This window comes from Cetorhinus maximus, chromosome 3 (genome assembly GCF_964194155.1).
Source record: "Cetorhinus maximus chromosome 3, sCetMax3.hap1.1, whole genome shotgun sequence".
NCBI classification, from domain to species: Eukaryota; Metazoa; Chordata; class Chondrichthyes; order Lamniformes; family Cetorhinidae; genus Cetorhinus; species Cetorhinus maximus.
Genome location: NC_135881.1, coordinates 170,446,368 through 170,468,171, shown reverse-complemented (window position 1 = coordinate 170,468,171; position 21,804 = coordinate 170,446,368). Strand labels below are relative to the sequence as shown.

Below are 21,804 nucleotides of genomic sequence, written 5' to 3'. Positions count from 1 at the left end.
AGTATTTTGTTTTTATCATGGATTCAGGAGCCGCCTCTAAGTTCTGCGGCCTGGAGGAGTTTTTGTTTTATATTTATGTAGAGTGTGTGAGGTTGCAGTCCTTGTTTCATTATCTGAGGGGCCTGCTGTTCAAGTTCTAGTCGCACTTCAGCCCCGCGCGCCTGATTTTTGGCCACCCAATGGGGAGGGGGAGTGGGAAGATTGGGGGACCTACTCACCAATCAGCTTCTGGGCCTGGCCAAGGGCAGCAGGCGATGGGAGAGGGGTATTTTCCTCAGCCACAGGTGTCCCTGGAGAGACGGAGCACGTGGTGTCTGCCAGTAGGCTTCAGGCCTTCCGCGGCTAGTGGGTAACGGGGTGGTGGGGATTGGAGTGCATCATTAACCCTAGGAATGTCATTTTAATTTGAATTGTTCAGTTTCCTTTAATCTTTTGGGTTTTTGTTACAGCTTTCCAATGGGGCACTTAGTTCCTCTTAACTGACAGTGTATAAAGTTGGTTGAAAACACGTACATAATAGTCTTCCCTGTATCCACATTGCTCTGAAGTCCCTCTATCTATCTGCACGTTACTCTGTGTTCACACACATTCAAGCACTCTTTCTGCGCCCCCCCCGCCCCTCCTCCCGTTGCTAAGGGCCCCTCCGCACTCTCTCCCATTCTTTGCGGCGATTGGTCGCCGTTTTCCCGCGTGCGCCACAACTGCCATTTTGAACCGAGGAGCTGCAGCGTCTGGGATTTGGCCTCCCGCCTAACTGACTAACTGAGGGAGAGAAAGCGGCTGTCGTTTGTTCTCACACTGTCCAGGTAAACTCCGCACCGGGCCGTTCGTCTGCGCTTCTCGGCCTTCGGAGATGGAGAAGCTTCCCCGGGAGAGGGAGACGAAAAGGAGGGAGGGACGGTGCCGCGCTGTTCTCCGGGCCGCCGCTGCCGGATCCAGTTTATTCGTCCCGGCCAGGCTGACAGGAATGTGCAGCCTCCTCGGACCTAGATTAAGGCGGAGAGCCAGTCTCAACCCTGCGGCTGCCGAGAGAGGCTCAGGCTGCGAGATAAGGCCGCCATTCCCTGGGCAGGATGTAGCCAGCAACAAGAGACGGACTGGCTGCAGTCCTGGGCCGGGCAGTGTCCTCAGTAAATTGCACCATAACCAATCTGGAGTGTGGCAATTTAAAAGGCTGCTGTACGTTTAAGTTAAATCCGATCTCCTTTGCCCAACCCCGCCCTCTCTTGTCTCGGAGAAGCAGGCTGCAGTTTCCTTTTTATCCTCCGTCTTTTTGTGTTTCCCGCCATCCGATTTCCAGTGGAATGAAAGAGTTTCTTATTCACTCCAATTCTAAAGGGATTAATATCTACGGGAACGTGGTGCATAAGCGATGCACCTCCAGTTTTGCATCTATAGGAAGAGAGATTGCGAAAATAAATTGTTACAAAACAAAATCGCATATCATTGTAGCAGTAGCATTTTGCCCATTCGAATAGCTTTCTTTAAAAAAAACTTCAGTGATCTCTGAACATCAATTTTAAGAAAAATAAATTCCATTGTTAACCTGGATTGAACTGGTAAACTAACTAATGTCACGAAATAGACGTCCCCCCATAACTCGCTGGCCTTATGTCAGTTCGTTTTGTTTGCTGAAATATATCAGCTGGGTTCCATCAGAGCAGTGAATGGGAACATCTTGATATTAAGTAAATGTTATATAATTTGGAACACATTTAGAATAACTATTGCGATGCTATATTTTGACTTGTAACAAATGTATAAATTGGACAAATACTTGGAGAAAATTTGCAGAACTCTGGGGAAAGCACAAGGAGCAGGATAGAAGGATAGCTCCTTCAAATAGGAGGTATCATGACATCAGTTGACTAGCCTCAATGGTATTTCATTCTTCTTGAGTTCTCCGCCCCTGCAATTATTCACCAAGCCACGGCAAAATATTGTGATGTTTTGGCTAGGGGTCAGATGAGGTGGCAGGCCCTGAGTACCTCAGCTGAATGGGGATCGAACCCTGTGCTGTTGGTGTTCATCTGATCTACGTGCTAGCTGTCTAGCCAACTTAGCTATCAGGGCTCCAATCTCATCCATGATAACTAAAGATAGTGAATTATCCAGTAGTCCATTATCGAAACCACAAGGTGTTTTGTGAGGTCCAATGCCATAGTACCATCAGTGAAGATGTAGCATCAAGCTGACTCCATTAATTTGATTAAACAGCTTTCTTTCTGAATATTATTGGTGATACTTGACCAGTAATACTTGACTTGCAAAACCTTGTGTTCTGTTCAATACACTGCCAAGTTTTAAAGCTTACATTCAATACTACCTACTTTCATCTCCATAACTACCTTTCTCCTGTATTTTTCCCCCGCTGCTGCTGAAACCCATATCCAACCTTTTTTGACTTGATTACTGCAATGCCCTTCTCGCTGATCTTTCATCCTTCCTTCACCGTCTCCATCTCATCTAACACTCAATTGTTGGTACCATGTCTCGCTTGCCCTCCCATGCTTGCTGACCTAAACTGTCTCCTGTTCCTCAGTGGATTGAATTTGATCCATGTCCCCATTTTCAAATCTTTTCATGTCCTCACCTTGCTCCACATCTGCAATCTGCTCGGTCTTGTATAATTTCTCTTTCTGGAATCTTCACCTCTTTCTTCGGTCTTATTGGCAGAGCCTTCAGCTGCTTTGGCCTTGCTCTTTGGCATGGCCTTCCCAAATGACTCCATCTCTACCTCTCAGCTTTTGACAGCTGCCTTGGGGTCCATCTTTTTTGAGAGAGCTTTTGGTTACTTGTCCCACCATGGTGTCCTCCAAAGCATTTTATGATTCCTTTATGTTAAAGGTGCTTAAATTAATGCAAATTATTGATGACGATTGTGATATTTGCGCTGAAGCATTAGTACATAGTGTTAAAAGTGTGCAGCACATTTTCAGTTCCTAGCTTTCAAATAACACTTCGATGCATTAAGTCCCATTCACCCATCGCTGACCTACATTGGCTCCCTCCTTATTTTCAAATCTCTCTATGTCCTTGCCACTTCCTATCTTTAACCTCCGCCAGCCCTTTACCCTCAGATATGCGTTCATCCAATTCTGGTGTCTTGTGCATCCTTGATTTTAGGGATCTTTGAGATCACTACTGTTGAGAATGTGCCTTCACTTGCCAAGGCCAGTGTTTTACAACCAGGGTTCCCCAATCATCCCTAAAGGTTTTCATGCAATTCTCAGGTCATTTGAAAATTATATCTTATTTTTCAAGATATATTGTTCTTGCGTTTAATGAAAAATAATCTTTCATTTCAATTTGTTTTAATTTTTGTTTCATAACATATACATGGTGGGAGGGGAGGAGGGCGAGAGAGTTGGGGTTCCACAGAATTTCATAGTCAGTTATAGGGTTCCTTAACCAAAACAAAGGTTTAAAACCACTGGCCTAGCTAGGCCTTGCGCTGTGACGCTAAGGTTATGTTTCAGTTGTACAGAGCATTGGTGAGACCACATCTGGAGTACTGTGTACAGTATTGGTTTCCTTATTTAAGGAAGGATGTAAACGCATTGGAAGCAGTTCAAAAAAAGTTTACTAGACTAATACCTGGAATGGGCAGGTTGTCTTATGAGGAAAGGTTGGACAGGCTAGGCTTATACCTGCTGGAGTTTAGAAGGTGACTTGATTGAAACATATAAGATCCTGCGCAGTCTTGACAGGGTGGATTTGGAGAGGATGTTTCCTCTTGTGGGAGAACCTAGAACTCAGTGTCACTGTTGAAAAATAAGGGGTCGCCCATTTAAGACATGAGAAATTTTTGGAACTCTCCCGCAAAAGGCAGTGGAAGCAGACTCTTTGAATATTTTTAAGGCAGAAATAGATAGATGCTTGATAAACATGGGGATGAAAAGTTACCAGGGGTAAGCAAGAATGTGGAGTTGAGGTTACAAAATGATCAGCTGTGATCTTATTGAATGGCGGACAGGCTCGAGGGGCCGAGTGGCCTACTCCTGCTCCTAATTCGTATGTTCATATTCCCTCTTTAAACCTCTCTCTGTTTCCTCCTTTTAGGAAATCTTTAAACACTTGGTCAAAGTAGTAAGTTTTAATCATCTGCCCTAATATCTCCTTGTGTGGCTTAGTGTCACATTTTGTTTGCTAAAACTCCTATTATATGCTGTGGGATGTTCCACTGTGTTAAAGATGCTATATAAATGCAAGCTATTTTAGTTCTGCACAATTCAAGAGTACTGCCACCCAATGTGCTGCATGAATTTTGCGGTTCTGACTGACCTTTTACTTGTAGTGGCTAACAACCTCAGATTTGAAATTCAGTTCGTTGTGTACTTCATATGCTTGAGCTGACTTGGTTTCTAACATTTTTTTGAATCATACCTGCATTTTGTACTAATTTGTACTAATTAACTATAGTTGTTGGGCAAGGTTAATGAGAATCAGCAAGATGCATTATTAGAAAATGCCAATTTCTGCTTCACCTTACATGATCACATTTCTTGAGATACACGCTTTTTTTTTGAGGCAATTCCATTTGTTTTTTTGTAACTGTTGCTTAACAAATTACAGCATCACAAATTAAATTCTTCCAAATATATGGTGAATGACTTCATGGGGGCATTTATGATCTTTAGTTTTAGGTGGGATCAAAGTACACTAAATGTCCTAATCCTTCAGGATAACTCTGACCCAGCTTCAGTACCTAACAAAATACCTGTAGACTTGGGAGGGAAAGAGAAAAGCTGAATGATTCTCATGAAAATCTTCATATTGTTTGAAAGTTTCATTGTATTGCCTTAATTTAGTTTTGCTTGTTTTCTGTGGGTTTTCATTTTATAGTCACTGGGCAAGCAGAGGAACTGAAACTGGGAGTGCAAGAAAACTTGGTTTTGCATAGTAATTTGGAGATAATTCAACCCAGTGCTGTGACAGCATCTGATACGAGATCAGAAAAGTGACACTATCTAGTGTGACCGCAGATGACTTGTGCTATTCTCTCTTTATGGCATGGTATTGGCATCTTTCCACATCATATGTCAATCTTAAATTTGCCTGGACTAATTATTCATATATGTCTGAACGATTGGAGTTCCTGCTGGTTTTCTGTTTGTCCATACTAACTGATTATAAGTCAAGTGCTTGACAACTTGCAAAATTAGAATGGAACCTGTGGCACTGACACTACTGGCTGCATAAAGGTAACACATTTATTATTTAAAAGTCAGACTGCAAGGGTACCACTGCTGGTAGTGGGGTGTGCACACCAACCAAGAGAGCACATGACGCGATGTTTACTTTTTCTCTGACATTTGGCAGCCAGACTATTTACTCCATTCTGTCAGCTGTGCAAGGTTGATGATTACTGCTGCTTTGAAAGAAAGAAAGATTTGAAGTTACATAGCACCTTTCATGATCTTGGAGTGTCCCACAACCAACAGAGCAGCTTTCAAGTGTAGTCATCGTTGTAATGTAAGAAACAGGGAAGTCAGTTTATATGTATAGCAAGGTCCCACAAATAACAGTGCGATATGACCAGATAATCTGTTTCAGTGATGTTGGCTGAGGGATAAATATTGGCCAGGACACTAGGAAGAAACTCTTCTGTGATTAGGAATAGTGCCACGGGATCTCTTGTGACCACCTGAGAGGGCAGACAGGGCCTTTGTTTTTAAAGTTTTATCCAGGACACTGCACTTCCAACAGTCCAGTACTCATTCAGCATTGCACTGGAGTGTCAGCCTAGTTTATTTTTACTGGGTCTTCTGGAGTTGGCCTTAAACCCACAGTTTTATGACCCAGTGATAAATGGTACCACTGAGCCATGGTTGACATTATAAAATATAGTTGATATTGTACACGCCTAACTGGCACTTCCTTGTCTCCAGCTCTGGTCGAATAGTTCAGGGTGAAAGATTATTGGATATAGGTGTGAACGTGTAGTTGAGGTTACAGTCAGATCAGCCATGGCCTTATTGAATGGCGGAGCAAACTTGAGTGGCCTACACCTGCTCTGAGTTCATATGTAATAAAAGCACAATTTCAAACCCATGTTGCCTCCTACTGTTTAAATCCAGTGCTCAGGAGATTGGACCCAGCTCCAAGAAAGTACTGATGGACAACAGTACTTCCATCAGCTAGCACATATTAAAAAGTTTTATGTAAATATAATGATTCACTTCAGGTTATTAATGTTTAACTATATATTGTACCTGACTTTAATTGATTTGTGATAGTTCAGCTATCAAAGGAAATTGAAGTACACTGGTCCACTGCCAAAAAAAAATTAAACCACAAACTATAAACGCAATAGAAACCATACAAAATAAATGGCAACAAGAAGAAAAATATAAACACACGATTTTCTCTTCAAAATATGCTCGAGTTATATTGGCACTTGGGCTGCTTGTGTCCTACTCTTGCCTTTTTCAGTAGTAGGGTTCATGGGGTTAGGAGGTGCTGTCAAAGTCAGCTTGGTGATTTGCTTTAGTCAGTTCATCCTGTAGGCAGTGCAAACTGCAGTCATAATGTGCCAGTGTGGCTGTTGAGCTCAGTGTCAAGGGATTTAGTCAAACAGGCTGCTATATCGGGTTGCTATCAAGCTGCTTCAGTATTGTTGCAGGTACACAAATCAAGTGATTATTCCATTACATTCCTGATTTGATCTTTTTTGGTGAAGAAGTTTTGAAAAGTCAGGGGGTGAGGCAGCCGTGCAATATTCAGCCTCTGTCCTGCTTGTGCAGTTGTGGTGTTGATGTGGTTTCAGGTCCCTTGTACGCACCCCCCTCGCCCCTCGAATATGTTGACAATGGGAACATGAGGTGGTGGGTGGTACTATTGAAGGTTGGGTGAATTAGCTGGGCATGTTCTTGGGAGATGGTCATGACTTAGCGCAGGCCATCGTAGACATGGATGTTGTCCAAAACCTGTTGCATTGGTTATTGGTAGAGTTGTCAATGGAACTGAACACTGAAACCAACAGCAACTGCTGACTTCATGACAAGAAAAATCATTGAAGTAGGCTGGGCTGAGGACACTTCACTAACGAATTTCAGTGATGATGCTGTGTGGCTGCAATTATTTGCCTTCTCTGACAGCCCCAATTATCATCATTCTCTTTCTGTCCCAATGCAATCTGCTTTAGGAGTCCGTTAAGATCTATGCTTGAACTCCTTATCTACATGCTGCTGCTTGGTGACAAAATCTGCAGATGTGAACACTGACGACCAGCCCTATTTTTTTCTCTGACATCTTTCGATCCCTTTGTTGCCCCTGTGTAGATTCCTTGTCCGACTTCCAGTTGGCCATGAGTCTGCAATTTCCTACAGCTGAACATCTGGTTTCCACCCCAAGTCCTACGCCCTTAACACCAACTCACCAACTTTATTTACCTCCCTGCCATTGTCTCTAGTTGAATCAGTGTTTGCAACCTTGATGTTCTTTCTAGTCAACTTCGAGCTCAGCTTCTAATCCCATTTTCCTTTCTTCACAAAGATCATCTGTCTCCACCTCAATTGCAGGCTGAAGCCCTCACCCATACCTTTTGTTTGCAATAGTTAAATCTGAAATGCTCTCCTGGCTGCTTTGCCATCATTTGCAAACTTCCCATTCGAAATGGAACTGCACATATCTTAATCGGTACCAAATCCCTAATACCCATCACCTTTGTCCTCGCTGATCTATACTTGCTTTCACTGTCTCCCATTTGAAATTTTCATCCTTGTGCTTAAATCCCTCCATGGCTTTTCATCTTTAAACCTCCCCCCCCCACTTCATTGCTACACCCCCTGCTTAAACTCTCCAATCCTCTGCATCCAGCCCATTATTCTCCTTCTATCCTATCCCCTTGCCTCACCTTTGAGCTGCCTCACCCCCTGTTCTCCAGAATTGTCTCTAAACATAGAGATAAAAACAAAAAACTACTGCGGATGCTGGAAATCCAAAACAAAAACAGAATTACCTGGAAAAAGTCAGCAGGTCTGGCAGCATCGGTGGAGAAGAAAAGAGTCGATGTTTCAAGTCCTCACGACCCTTCAACAGTTCTGTTGAAGGGCCGTGAGAACTCGAAATGTCGACTCTTTTCTTCTCCGCCGATGCTGCCAGACCTGCTGACTTTTTCCAGGTAATTCTGATTTTGTTTTGTCTCTAAACATGTCCATGTTAATACTAAGTTGACTTGTAGGTGTTCCTTTCCATCTGTGACTAATACCGTATTAATCATCTGACTGCAAGTGCGGTATAAGTGAAATATGTTGGAAATAATGTCTTGTCTCTGATTTGTCACGTTGCTTGTCCAACCTCCAGTGCCAAATGAGTTGAAATTGGAAGCCCAAAGCCATTACCTTAGTCTCTGCCACAAGCTCCATTTTCCAGTCACCAACTCCATTCCTCCCTAGGTGGAATTTCCATCTCTTTCTTTCCTCCTTTAAGATGCTCTGCAAAACCTATCTCTTCGACCAAGCTTTTGATCATCTTCCCTGATAATGCTCCTATGAACCCCCTTGAAATGCTATACAAATGTAAGCTACACAAAAAGACCTGTGCCAGATACATCTGATGTTATGAAATGATTTTTTTTTGGAGCCCCCAATAAGCCAGAGTTATATCCTGTTGTTAGCTCAGTGCCTCTTTGGCATTGCAATTTTTAAAATGTCCTGCTAGGTAAAAGCTAAATGGTCCAATTTTAAAAGGGGTACAGGAACAGAGATCTGTTGGTTTATCTGTACAAGTTGATAGTCTTTTTTTAAGAAAAAGCACATATAGTTTGGTAGTATAGAACTTGAGTATTGCTGTAAAAACAGACACATCGAAGCTTTTCATCTTGCACTCATCATGACGCTTCGCAAGAATGCTAATATAAGGGGAAAACAACAATTTATACCGTTTGTGAAGAGAGTGCTGATTGGTTGGCAAGTGGATTCTGATTGGTAGAGGTGTTGCCATGGAGAATGCACCAATGATGGTGACTGACAGTTAACTGCCAAGCATTGTTTAAAATTTAGATCAGGCAGCTTGACCCTGATTGGTCAAGGCATTGACCTGAGGAATGAGTCAGCGAATGGCTGTCACTTATTTTGTTTAGCTGAAGCAGGTGCAATGTGTGTACATGTTCTTTCTGTTTGCAAAGAACAGGTCTCTCTGTATTAATATATGTAGCTCCCAGTACACGCAAATGCGCCACATTGAAAGCCTGACTGACAATCTTAACTTGGTTGTCAGCATAATTCTTAGCACACTGGAAACATTTTGTTTAATATTCTTTCACGGGATGTGGGCTTCGCTGCCTGGGCCAGGATTTAATGTCCATCCCTAGTTGCCCATGAGAAGGTGGTGGTGAGCTGCCTTATTGAACCGCTGCAGTCCACGTAACATTTGCTAAATAATCCTCAATTGTGGAATTGCATCTAATGTTGGGTGCTGTTTTGAGTTTTGCAAGCATGGGCTGGTTGGGTACCTTGCCCGTTGTGAACAGCGGCTGGGACATGCTGCTTGATATGATCCGCCAGTCTTTGGGACGTACGGCCTACATATCTAGCATCACACTGGCACTGAAATTCATACACCACATTACTCATTTGTGTGATAGGCAGAATGTCTTCTCGGCTTGATGGTAGCATCCTGTTAGTGGCAAATACCACTTGTTGCTGCTGCATAGTAGTAGTGTGAAACAGCTAGCTTCACCTGTCGCGTAAATTTGAGATACCTTGCCCTTCCAGGGTAATCTGAGGTGGACGGCACTTTTCAGGGCCAAAAGTGATGGCCTTAGGCCTGTTAATGAGTTTGCATGATATACAGCGCAAAATGATCCGATCAGGGTAGCCGTTATCCCGCAGGATGCCTTTGTTACGCCCTATTTCAGCATTAAGCTTGCATGATGAGTAAATGGCTTGGGCCCTATTTACAAAGTTGCCAGTTAGACCATTCTTATAGCGTGTGAAACTGTAAGAATCCCAATGTGTATATTGACCAGTGAAGGTAGGCTTGCGGTAGACCATGGTAGAGAAACCCCTGGCAGTTTTCTCAACTAGACTGTCAAGAAAGGGAAGTTCATTTGACTGCTTCATTTCAAAGGTAAACTTGAGCACAGGATGGAGCCCATTAAGACATGTAAGGAAATTATTACATGTGGCTGCGGTTTTAAATATAGCAGAAGTATCATCCACATATTGGAAATATGCATGGGGTAGGAGGTTAGGTGTCATTCCATCGAAGACACGTTTCTTATGGAACCCAACAAAGATGTTTGCAAGAGCTGGGCCAAGAGGGGATCCCATAGCAACACCATCTATTTGGGCATACATGGTGTCATTAAAACTAAACTCAACTGCATGAGTTGCCGAGTTCATAAGTTCTGTGAATACTGATTTCACGCAATGCTGGCAGGTCTAGATTGCCGTAATATAGAGCTGCAGCGCAAATACCTATGGCTTCCTTAAGTGGAACATTGGTGAATAGGATAGCAATGTCAAATGAGCACATAGACGCTGACAACCAATTTAAGCTTCAGTCGGGCTTGCAGTGTGGCGCATTTGTGTGTTCTGTAAGCTACATATTACTGTACAGGGCTGTGCTGTGTGCAGACAAAAATAACATGTACACACATTGCACCTGTTTCAGCTAAGGAAAATAAGTGACAGCCATTTGCTGACTCATTCCTCATGGCAATGCCTTAACCAATCAGTGTCAAGCTGTCTTGGTTTAAATTTCAACCAACGCTTGGCAGTAACTGTCAGTCATCATCAATGGTGCATTCTCCATGACAATGCCTCTACAAATCAGAGTCCACTTGCCAACTAATCAGCACTTTTCACATACAGTATAAATTGTTGTTTTCTCTTATATTGGTATCCTTCCAAAGTGTCCTGTTGAGTGCACAATGATAAGCTTTGACATGTCTTTTTTTTCCAGCAAAAAGCACATGGATATGCTTTTAATCCATTAATTTTTAAGTAGAGGCATAGCGTGTAAAAGTAGGAAACCTTCTTAAATCACTGATTGGGCTTCATTATCAGCTCTTGCGTCCAGCAAGGTATGGTGCTGAAGGGAGCCTGAAAAGCACATGAGCAATGTCCTGCTCAGCAAGATTTTCAAGGCTTTGGAGAGTGGACACAGGTGATTCACTGTATTGATACCAGTGATTGAGGAACTTCAGTTAATGTGGAGAGACTAAAGAAGCTGAAATTGTTCTCAGAGCAGAGTGGTTAAGGACAGAATTAAGAGGTGCTCAAAATTTGGAGGAGAGTTAATGAAGTAAATAGGAAGGAACTGATTCCATTAGCAGGAGTGTTGGTAACCAGAGGACGCAGATTTAAGGTAATTGACAAAAGAATCAGGCTAGAATTGAATTTTTTTTTTTATGCAATGCATTATGACCTGAAAGTAGTTACAGTAGTAACTTTCAAAAGGGAATTGAATGTATACTCGAAAAGGGAAAAACTTGCAGGGCTATGGGGAAAGCACAGGGGAATGGATAGTTCCTACAAAAAGCTAGCAGAGGCAAAATGAGCTGAAATGCCTCCTATGTGGACCTGAAGGTGGTACAAACTGTTCCTGAACCTTAGAGCTAGAAAGTTGATAAAGTTCACATGCTGCAGTCCTCCATGCAACCCACGTGTGTGTGTGTGCCTGGCACTGCCCACCAAATCGAAGAGGCAACCATATTGTGTACAGCAAGGCTCCACAAACTATAGTGTGGAGTTTTAAAAATCACAGTTTATAAACCACTCATCTGAAATTACTTGCGTGGCAGAGATTAGAAGAGCCACACCTTGTAAACAGGACCTTAGACCTTGCTTCTGGTGCCTTGTATCAGTTGAATCAAAAAATTGTTATATTCAGTACACCTTATTAACCAAATGTTACAATAAAGTTTTAAAATATCTAATTAGCCAACTGCCATCCCACAGGTGCAGAACAACAGAATTTGGTGCCTCCCTTAAACTGACCAATCAAATCAGTCCAGACAGACAAAACTGCATATTGTTATAGATGAATCGCAGGCCAAATGCCTGAAGCAATAAGTAGGAACCTGTTTATCATTTCACTTTGTGCTAATGAAAACATGGCACTTTACAATCAGGTTTGTTAAAATATTGTAAGCTGTTCATTTGTTTTTAAATATATTCATGGGATGGGGACGTTGCAGGCCAGGCCAGCATTTATTGCCCATCCCTAATTGCACTTGAGTAGGTACTGGTGAGCTGCCGCCTTGAACCACTGCAGTCCATGTGATGTATGAACACTGTTGTTAGGAAGGGAGTTCCAGATTTTGACCCAGCGACAGTGAAGGAACAGCGATATAGTTCCAAGTCAGGATGGTGTGTGGCTTGGAGGGGAATTGCTGGTGGTGGTGTTCCCATGTACCAGCTGTTCTTCTAGGTGAGAGGTCGTGAGTTTGGAAGATGCTGTTGAAGGAGCCTTGGTGAGTTGCTGCTGTGGATCTTGTAAATGGTGCACACTGCTGCCACTGCGTTGGTGGTAGAGGGAGTGAATGTTTATTGTGGTGGATGGGGTGCCAATCAGGTACGCTGTTTTGTCCTGGATGGTGTTGTGTTTGTTGAGTCTGTTTGGAGCTGCACTTGCCCAGGCAAGAGAAGAGTATTCCATTACATTCCTGACTTGTGCCTTGTAGATGGTGAACAGGTTTTGGGGAGTCAGGAGGTGAATTACTCTCTGCAAAATTCCCATCCTTTAACCTGCTCTTGTAGCTACAGTATCTATATGGCTGATCCAGTTCCATTTCTGATCTGTGATAACCCCTAGGATGTTGCTGTTGGGGGATTTGGCGATGGTAATGCCATTGTGGGCCAAGTGGAGATGGTTGGATTCTCTCTTGTTGGAGATGTTTGTTGCCTGGCACTTGTGGGATGTGAATATTACTTCTTATCAGACTAAGCTTGGGTATTGTCCAGCACTTGATGCACATGGACATGGACTGCTTCAGTATCTGAGAAGTCACGAATGGTGCTGAACATTGTGCAATCATCAGAGATCTGATGAAGGGAAGGTCATTGATGAAACAGCTGAAGATGGTTGGGCCTGGAACACTATCCTGAGGAACTCCTGCAGCGACGTCCAGGGACTGAGATGATCAACCTCCAACGACCACAACCATTTTCCTTTGTGCTAGGTATGACTCCAACCAGTGGAGAGCTTTTTCCCTGATCCCCATTGACTCCAGTTTTGCTAGAGCTCCTAAATGTCACACTCGGTCAAATGCTGCCTTGGTATCAAGGGCAGTCACTCTCGTCTCACCTCTGCAGCTCAACTCTATTGCCCATGTTTGAACCAAGGCTGTAATGAAGTCAAGGGCTTGGTGGAACCCAAACAGAGTCAGTGAGCAGGTTATTGCTGAGTAAGTGCAGCTTGATAGCACCTTCAATGACACTTTCCATCACTTTGCTGATGATTGAGAGTAGACTAATGAGGCTGTAATTGGCCAGGTTGGATTTGCCTAGCTTTTTCAAAAAACTAAAAAGTTGGAATTTATTTTGTATTAATCCTCTTGCACTTAGATTCCCTACCCCTCAACTCTTCCACAGTCCCAGACTGTACACAAGGTGAGCAACCTGTTGTACAGTGTTTTATATATTACTGTGTTTCCATCATAAATCTCTTCTCCCCAATGAATCCCTTTGCCACCTTACCTTGGTGACTTCAGCAAAATGAAAACAGTCAGGATTAGTGCTTCCGATCCACCATAGTTAATTGTGTATATGTGTTGTAAGTATTAATCAAATTTCCATTATTATGTAAATAGTTTTTCCCCTTTAGCGTGGGAGCCTAGAAGTCAGCTGGTATCCAGGTCCCTCTGGAGCAGCATGATTGGGGACTAGGAAAACTGCTTGAAAAGTGAAATTGTGGCAGCTGTAAATGTTGAATCATTTATCACTTGAAATCCATGCTAATGCTGAGTAATGGTATGGACAGAGAGAAATAGTTTTGGGGGGATGTTGAATGTAAGGCAACATTTCACAGAAAGATGAACTGCATTACAGAATGTGATCTTAAAAAAATTAACCCAATTTATTGGAATTTAACTTTTTTATTAACATTGAATTATTAAGCTTGAAGTAGTGGCTGATCATGGGACCTTTTACTTAGGGCTGATTTTTTTTTGCTCTTTTTTGAGTTGTCAGCGTTTTGCAGCTGCCAGGTGTTCTTGAAGATGTTACTTTTTTTCAAATTTTGTAGGTTGGCATGTGAGATTGTAGATACAGATCTCATTCGTGACTAAGTGTTGGGCAAATGCTGGATTTGTGGGATTTAAACGGAATTACTGGAGAAGTGGTGTGATCTAGAAGATTACTAAGTTTTGGGACCTTGGATAAGGAAAAATTAGAAAGGAAAATTGAAGTAGGGCAGCAATTGGAGAGGGTAGATTGGTTGAAGTTTTTGCAGATGGAGGATATTGGCATTGGTTTTCTAGGGGCGAGTGAAGTTGCCCAAGAATGGGAGCTATTGATGAGCTTGGGAGGAGGTAGAGAGAAAGATCAGGATAAGTTTTAAATAATGGAATATGGAGAGAAACTGCAAAAAGCTAGTGGTCTAGGGTTAGAGTGTGTAAGAGATGGGGATAGGTTGAGGGTTGGAGCCGGGAAAGGAACAGACAGAGATGGCTGCATAAATGGTCTAGATATGAATGGTGAAGGAATCTACAAGCTCCTTGCACTTGGTGTTTCAGGTGAAGGTAGAGGCAAATAAGTTGTTGGGTCATGGAAAGTAACTTGTAGGTTGTGTGAAGGATGGTACCCTTGATCTCAAGTATGAACATACAAGCATATGAAATAGGAGTAGAAGTAGACCATTCGGCCCATCGAACCTGCTCTGGCATTCAATAAGATCATGGCTGATCTGTTTGTATTACTAATTCCACATTTCCCATTTACCCCGATAACCTTTGATTCCCTTACCTAACAAGAATCTACCAACCTCTGTCCTAAAGATATTCAATGACCCTGACTCCACCGCCTTCTGAGGCAGAGAGTTCCAAAGTCTCACAACCCTCGGAGGAAAAAAATTCTCCTCATCTCTGTCCTAAAGGGCACCCCCTAATTTTAAAACAGTGGCCCCTAGTTCTGGACTTGGACCTGAAACGTGGTTTTGGCTGACCAAAGAAACATGAGGATAGTTTATATGTTGAATGCAAATATCCGGTTGTATATTTGAGTTCGCAACCCCCTGTCTTGAGGGAGTGCAGATGTAGCTCTAACTGAGTGAATATGACATGGGAAGCACTGACTGATTTGATGGAAACAAAAACATCAAAAGGCTGTGGCGAGGTGGCCATTAAGCAACTCAACATCAGAAGTAGTGTGGTGGGGTAACTGGGTGTGCTTGCTGATCAACATGGCTCCTGCTCTGAAGCCCCTCAATGTTAAAATTTTAGCCTTGCTTTTAATTCACTCCATGGCCTTGTTTCTCACTATCTGTGTAACCTCCAACAGTCCTGTGAGATCTCTGAATTTTTCCAGTTTTGGCCTCTTGCACATCCCTGATTTTCATCAATGGACCATGGGTCCTAAGCCCTGAAGTTCCTTCCCTAAACCACTCTACCTTTTTGCCTCCTTGTATCTTCCTTAAAGCCTGCCTCTTTTAATAAGCTTTTGGTTATCTGTCCTAATATCTCTTTGAGGCTCAGTGGCAAATTTTTGTTTGATACCACTCCTGTTAAATGCCCTGGGGTGTTAAAGACATTATAAATATCCAAGTTGTGTGAGAGGTGGGGATATGAATGGCAGTGGCAAGAAGAAGTGGCCAGGATGGCTTTATGATGAGATGAGATCCTTATCAAAGTATCGCAGATGATATCCTTTGCGATTGACTGTGGTAAATGATACTTCACCTTTCGTCTTTGACATGGTTGAGCATACTATCCTCCAGTTGTCTAGCTGACCCCAACCTGGTTCGATTATCTGGCCAGAGTATCAGCTGCAATGGCTTCTCTTCCACTTCTGCCCTGTTGCCTTTAGAATCTCCCGAGAACTTATTCTTGGCATTCTACATCTCATCTGTCTGCTGCCTCTCAATGACATCATGTGAAACAACATCAAGCTCTGTCTCTCGACCACTTCCCTCCACCCTTCCACTGCTCGTCTAACATAAAGTACTAGATGAGCAGAAACTTCCTCCAACTAAATATTGGAAAATTATAGCCATTCAGTTCCTGATATAAACTCTGTCCCATAGCCATCAACTCTATCCCTTTCCTTGGCAGCTCTCCGAAGCTGACCCAGGTCACTTTTTAATCTTGCTGTTGTATCTGACCCCGAGATGAGCAATGTTCCTCAGCTGCAGCTACTGGCTAACAGCATTTCAGAGCTGGAGCTGCGGGTGGATTCACTGTGGGGCACCCGCGATGCTGAGATTGTCATAGCATATTCAATGAGGTGGTCACACTGCAGGTAAAGACTGAACAGGCAGAAAGGGGGTGGGTGACCACCAGGCAGTGTAGAGGAAAGCAGGTAGTGCAGGAGTCTCCTGTGGCCATCCCCCTCTTTTTAACAGATATACCGTTTTAGATACTGTTGAGGGAGATGACTTCTCAGGGGAAAGCAGCAGGAGCCAAGTCCATGGCACCACGGGTGGCTCTGCTGCACAAGAGGGGAGGAAGAAGAGTGGCAGGGCTATAGTGATAGGGGATTCAATAGTAAGGGGAACAAACAGGCATTTCTGCGGCTGCAAAAGAGACTACAGGATGGTGTGTTGCCTCCCTGGTGCCAGGATCAAGGATGTCTTGGAGAGGCTGCAGGGCATTCTGAAGGTGGAGGGCGAACAGCCGGTGGTCGTGGTATATATTGGTACCAACGACATAGGTTTAAAAAAAAAGGGATGAGGCCCTACAAGCTGAACATAGGGAGTTAAGACATAAATTAAAAGGTAGGACCTCAGAGGTAGTAATCTCAGGATCACTACCAATGCCACGTGCTAGTGAGAGTAGAAATAACAGGATATATCGGATGAATACGTGTTTGAAGAAATAGTGCAGAGGGGAGGGATTCAGATTCCTGGCACATTGGGACCGGCTCTGGGGAAGGTGGACCAGTACAAACAAGACGGGTTGCACCTGGGCAGGGGTGTGACCAAGGATAGGAACTGATTATCCAGGGTATTCTATTTAGGAAGGACAGACAAATAGGGAAAGGAGGTGGGGTAGCACTGTTAGTAAAGGAGGAAATCAATGCAATAGTGAGAAAGGATATTGGCTTGGAAAATCATGATGTGGAATCTGTTTAGGTGGAGTTAAGAAACACCAAGGGGCAGAAAACATTGGTGAGGGTTGTCTATAGGCCCCCAAACAGTAATGGAGAAGAAAGGAAAGGCATTAAACAGGAAATTAGAGACGCTGCAATAAGGGTACAACTGTAATCATGGGTGACTTTAATCTACAATAGATTGGACAAACCAAACTAGCAATAATACTGTGGAGGAGGATTTCCTGGAGTGTGTACATGATGGTTTTTTAGACCAATATGTTGAGGAACCAACCAGAGAGCAGGCTATCCTATTGTGCAATGAGAAATGATTAATTACCAATCTTGTTATATGGGGTCCCTTGGGGAAGAGCGACCATAAAATGATACAATTGTTCATTAGGATGGAGAGTGAAGAAGTTGAATCCAAAACTAGGGTCCTGAATCTAAATAAAGGGAACTACAAGGGTATGAGGCGCGAGTTGGCAATGATGGATTAGGGAACCTTACTAAAAGGGTTGACGGTGGATAGGCCATGGCTCATATTTAAGGAACGTATTCATGAATTACAACTATTACTCATTCCTTTCAGGTGCAAAAATAAAACAGGAAAGGTGGCTCAACCATGCATTACAAAAGAAATTAGGGATCGTATTAGACCCAAAAAGGAGACACATAAAATTGCCAGAAAAAGCAGCAAGCCTGAGGATTGGGAGTTTAGAATTCAGCAAAAGTGAACAAAAAGATTGATCAAGAAAGGGAAAATGGAGTATAAGAGTAAACTTGCAGGGAACATAAAAACTGACTGTAAAAACTTCTATAAATATGTGAAGAGAAAAAGATTAACAAAGACAAATGCAGGTCCTTTACAGTCAGAAAAGGGGGAAATTATAATGGGGAACAAAGAAATGGCAGAAGAATTGAACACACATTTTGGTTCTGTCTTCACAAAAGAGGACACAAATAATTTCCCAGAAATGTTAGGGAACCAAGGGTCTAGTGAGAGGAGGAATTGAATAAAATCAGTACTAGTTAAAAAAAAATGGTGCTAGAGAAATTAATGGGGCTAAAGGTTGAAAAACCCCAAGGGCTGATAATCTACATCTCTGAGATTTAGAATTGGCTGACAGACTGGAAACAAAGAGTGGGAATAAATGGGTCTTTTTCCGGGTGGCAGGCAGTGACTAGTGGTATACCGCAGGGATCAGTGCTTGGGCCCCAGCTATTCACGATATATATAAATGACTTGGATGAGGGAACCAAATGCAATATTTCCAAGTTTGCTGATAACACAAAACTGGGTGGGGTTGTGAGGAGGATGCAAGGAGGCTTCAGTGTGATTTAGACAAGTGTGTGTAGCAAACACATGGCAGATGCAGTATGACGTGGATAAATGTGAAGTTACACGCTTCGGTGTGAAAAACAGAAAGGCAGAGCATTATTTAAATGGTGATTTAGTGGAAGATGTGGATGTACAAAGGGATCTGGGTGCCCTTGTACACCACAATGAAAGTAAACATCTGCGGAGAGGAACAGTTAACGTTTCGAGTCCGTATGACTCTTCAACAGTTCTGTTGAAGAGTCATACGGACTCGAAACGTTAACTGTGTTCCTCTCCGCAGATGCTGTCAGACCTGCTGAGTTTTTCTAGGTATTTTTATTTTTGTTTTGGATTTCCAGCATCCGCAGTTTTTTGCTTTTATCTTAATGAAAGTAAACAGGCAGGTGCAGCAAGCAATTAGGAAGGCAAATGGTTTGTTGGCCTTCATTGCAAGAGGATTTGAGTTCAGAAGTAGGGATGTCTTACTGCAGTTATACAAGGCCTTGATGAGACCACACCTGGAATATTGTGTGCAGTTTTGGTCTCCCTACCTGAGAAAGGATATACTTGCTATGGAGGGAGTGCAGTGAAGATTCACTAGGCTGATACCTGGGATGGCAGGACTTTCTGTGAGGAGAGACTGGTTCGACTGGGCCTGTATTCACTAGAGTTTAGAAGAACGGGAGGGGATCTGATTGAAACGTATAAAATTCTAATGGGGCTAGACAGACTGGATGCAGGGAGAATGTTTCCCCTGGTTGGGGAGTCTAGAACCAGGGGCCACAGTCTCAGGATACAGGGCAGGCCATTTAGGACTAAGATGAGGAAAAGTTTCTTCATTCAGAGGGTGGTGAACCTGTGGAATTCTCTATCACAGAAGGCTGTGGAGGCCGGGTCACTGAATATATTCAAGAAAAAAATTGATACATTTTTGGATATTAGGGGCATCGAGGGGTATGGAGAGAAAGCAGGAATATGGCGTTGAGATAGACGATCAGTCATGATCATATTGAATGGTGAAGCAGGCTCGAATGGCCTACTCCTGCTTCTAGTTTCTATGTCTATGTCTAATTTTTCTTTGAGTCGCCTGTTTATTGCAGTATGTGGAACATTTCAGGTTGATGCGCAGCTTAGAGGAAACATTGAGTTTGAGCTTCTGAGCACGTATCCGCTCCATCACCAAGACCTCCAAAGCATTGCCTGACTCCTCCCCTAACTTGGTCATCTGCTGCTGAAACCCCCATAAACTTAAGCTCCTCTGAGACTTCGCTAAGTTGCGCCAGGTCCTGTTTACCCATCATCCCTGTGCTCACAGACCTGTATTGGCTCCTGGTCCAGCAATGTCTCTTTTAATCTTTTCATCCTTGCTTTTAAATCCCTCATGAACTAGGTCCTCCCTATCTCTGTAATCTCCTCCAGCCCCACAATGCTGCTGGATATCTGTGCACTCTACTACTGGCATCTTTTGCATCCCTGATTCTAGCCGCTCCATCATTGGCAACTGTGCATTCAGATACCAAAATCTTACGCTTGGAATTCTGTCCCTAAACACCATTCTCTCCTCCTTTTAAGACTATTTTAAACCTCCCTCTTTGACTGAGCTTTTCTATCCTAGTATCTGAATAACTAACCTAATAATTAAATATTTTTAAGGCAGAAGTTGATAGATTCTTGACTAACAAGGGAATCAAATGTTACCGGGGGTAGGAGGAAATGTGGAGTCGAGGCCACAATCAGATCAGCTATGATATTATTGAATAGCGGAGCAGGCTCGAGTGGCCTCCTACTGTTCCTAATTCGTATGTTTGTATATTCGTATCTCGATGTGCTTAGTGTAATCTTGTTTTATAATGCTCCTGTGAAGTATCTTGGGATGTTCTATTACATTAGGGACAATATATATACAAGTTTTGTAGAAGCTAAGGGGCGAGAGGGAGCATGTGTTATTGGCATGGTAAAATGGGGATTTTTGGATAAGTTTGAGGTGTTTAAGAAGGGTAACTGATGAGAGCCAATCTTGGGAAGCAATCACCACTTGTAGACCTTGTCTGTCTTCAGGGCTTTCGGTGAAATGGTTCAGAGATTGGGGATGGCAAGGCCTTTTGAAAATTTTAAAACTGAAAGATTTTTGTACGGTAAAGGTAATAAGGGTCACGAACCAAGGCTTAGGGCTGCATAATTTAAGTAGATCATGATGCGTCCCAGATACATTTTTGTGAAAATACTAATGCTAGCTTCCTAAGAGCTGATATGTATTTTCTGTGTTGATAGATTCTCTGATGTCAACGGAAGCAGATTCAAAGATGGCTGCACTTGAGAAAGGGGGCAAGGCTGAAGGAACAAAGAAGAGAAATAAGCCTGACAAATCTTCCATGAAAGAAGAAGAAAAAGATGAACAATTGGAGAGTGAGGAGGAGGAAGAGGAGGAGGAGGAGAGGGGTAAAGTGTAAATCAGTGCTGGTTATTTTTTAAGAGTTTGAAACCGAATTTTATTTACAAGAATACTTATTTTAATGTTGCAGTGGGATTACTGGAAAGAAGTCCCATCGTAGAAGGGAAAAGGGAAAAGAAAAAAGTGGAAAGACTGACTTTACAAGTGACGCCATCTGCAAAAGAGACATTTAGTATTCCTGAAGGTAAACTTTTCAAAGCTTTATAGCTGCTTGGAGTTTTGTTGTGCTTGATTTTGTTACATAATGAGAGAAACATGGTAATTTAAATGGGTTATGGGGCATCTGTGGCAGGGCAAGTTATTGTACATGATCTGTGGAAGGAGCATGCATAGTGAACTGAAAGGCTTTATCTCCTTCTATGCTATATGTTCATGAGTGAAGCGAATGGGAATACAAATCCTACAACTGCAGGGTAAAAGGCTGCATTGATCTATTGTGTTCTGATTTGTAAAAGCAGAACTCCAAGGAAAATAAAATTAAACATCATTAGTTGGTGTGCAATATACTGTTGCCAAGCAAAAACCTTATAATATATGGGAAAATACTTTTATGTGGAAGTCATGGCTATTTGCTGTTTTCTCAGAAGCTGTGTGTCACTGCATAAAGTGCCTCAACTGTGTGGTTGAAAAAGTTGACCATTTGAAGTAGTATTGTTGGGATCCTTCCACCTATGAGAGATAATGGCACGCAGCAGACAATTCATTTAGATGGGTGTCTTCATTTCGTGCACCTTAGCTGCTGGCTGGGAAGGCCAGTCTTTGAGAGGCAGGTTCTGCCACAGGCGCTGCACATGAAGCTGTCAAGTGACGTTGTGGGTTGTTGTTGTTTTGGTGTT

At 42.8% G+C, this 21,804-nt stretch overlaps 1 protein-coding gene across 2 annotated transcripts in view; it reads left to right on the top strand.

Moving 5' to 3' along the window:
• The first annotated feature begins 618 nt into the window (after window positions 1-618).
• The window catches only part of LOC144679033 (protein DEK-like), a 55,987-nt gene continuing 34,801 nt past the window's right edge, over window positions 619-21,804 (top strand). For both annotated transcript variants that reach the window (XM_078539284.1, XM_078539283.1), the window contains exons 1-3: window positions 619-806; window positions 20,788-20,955; window positions 21,039-21,152. In XM_078539284.1, coding sequence (XP_078395410.1) covers window positions 20,796-20,955; window positions 21,039-21,152 — 274 coding nt within the window. In that variant the 5' untranslated portion in view covers window positions 619-806; window positions 20,788-20,795. The remainder of the gene's footprint in view (window positions 807-20,787; window positions 20,956-21,038; window positions 21,153-21,804) is intronic.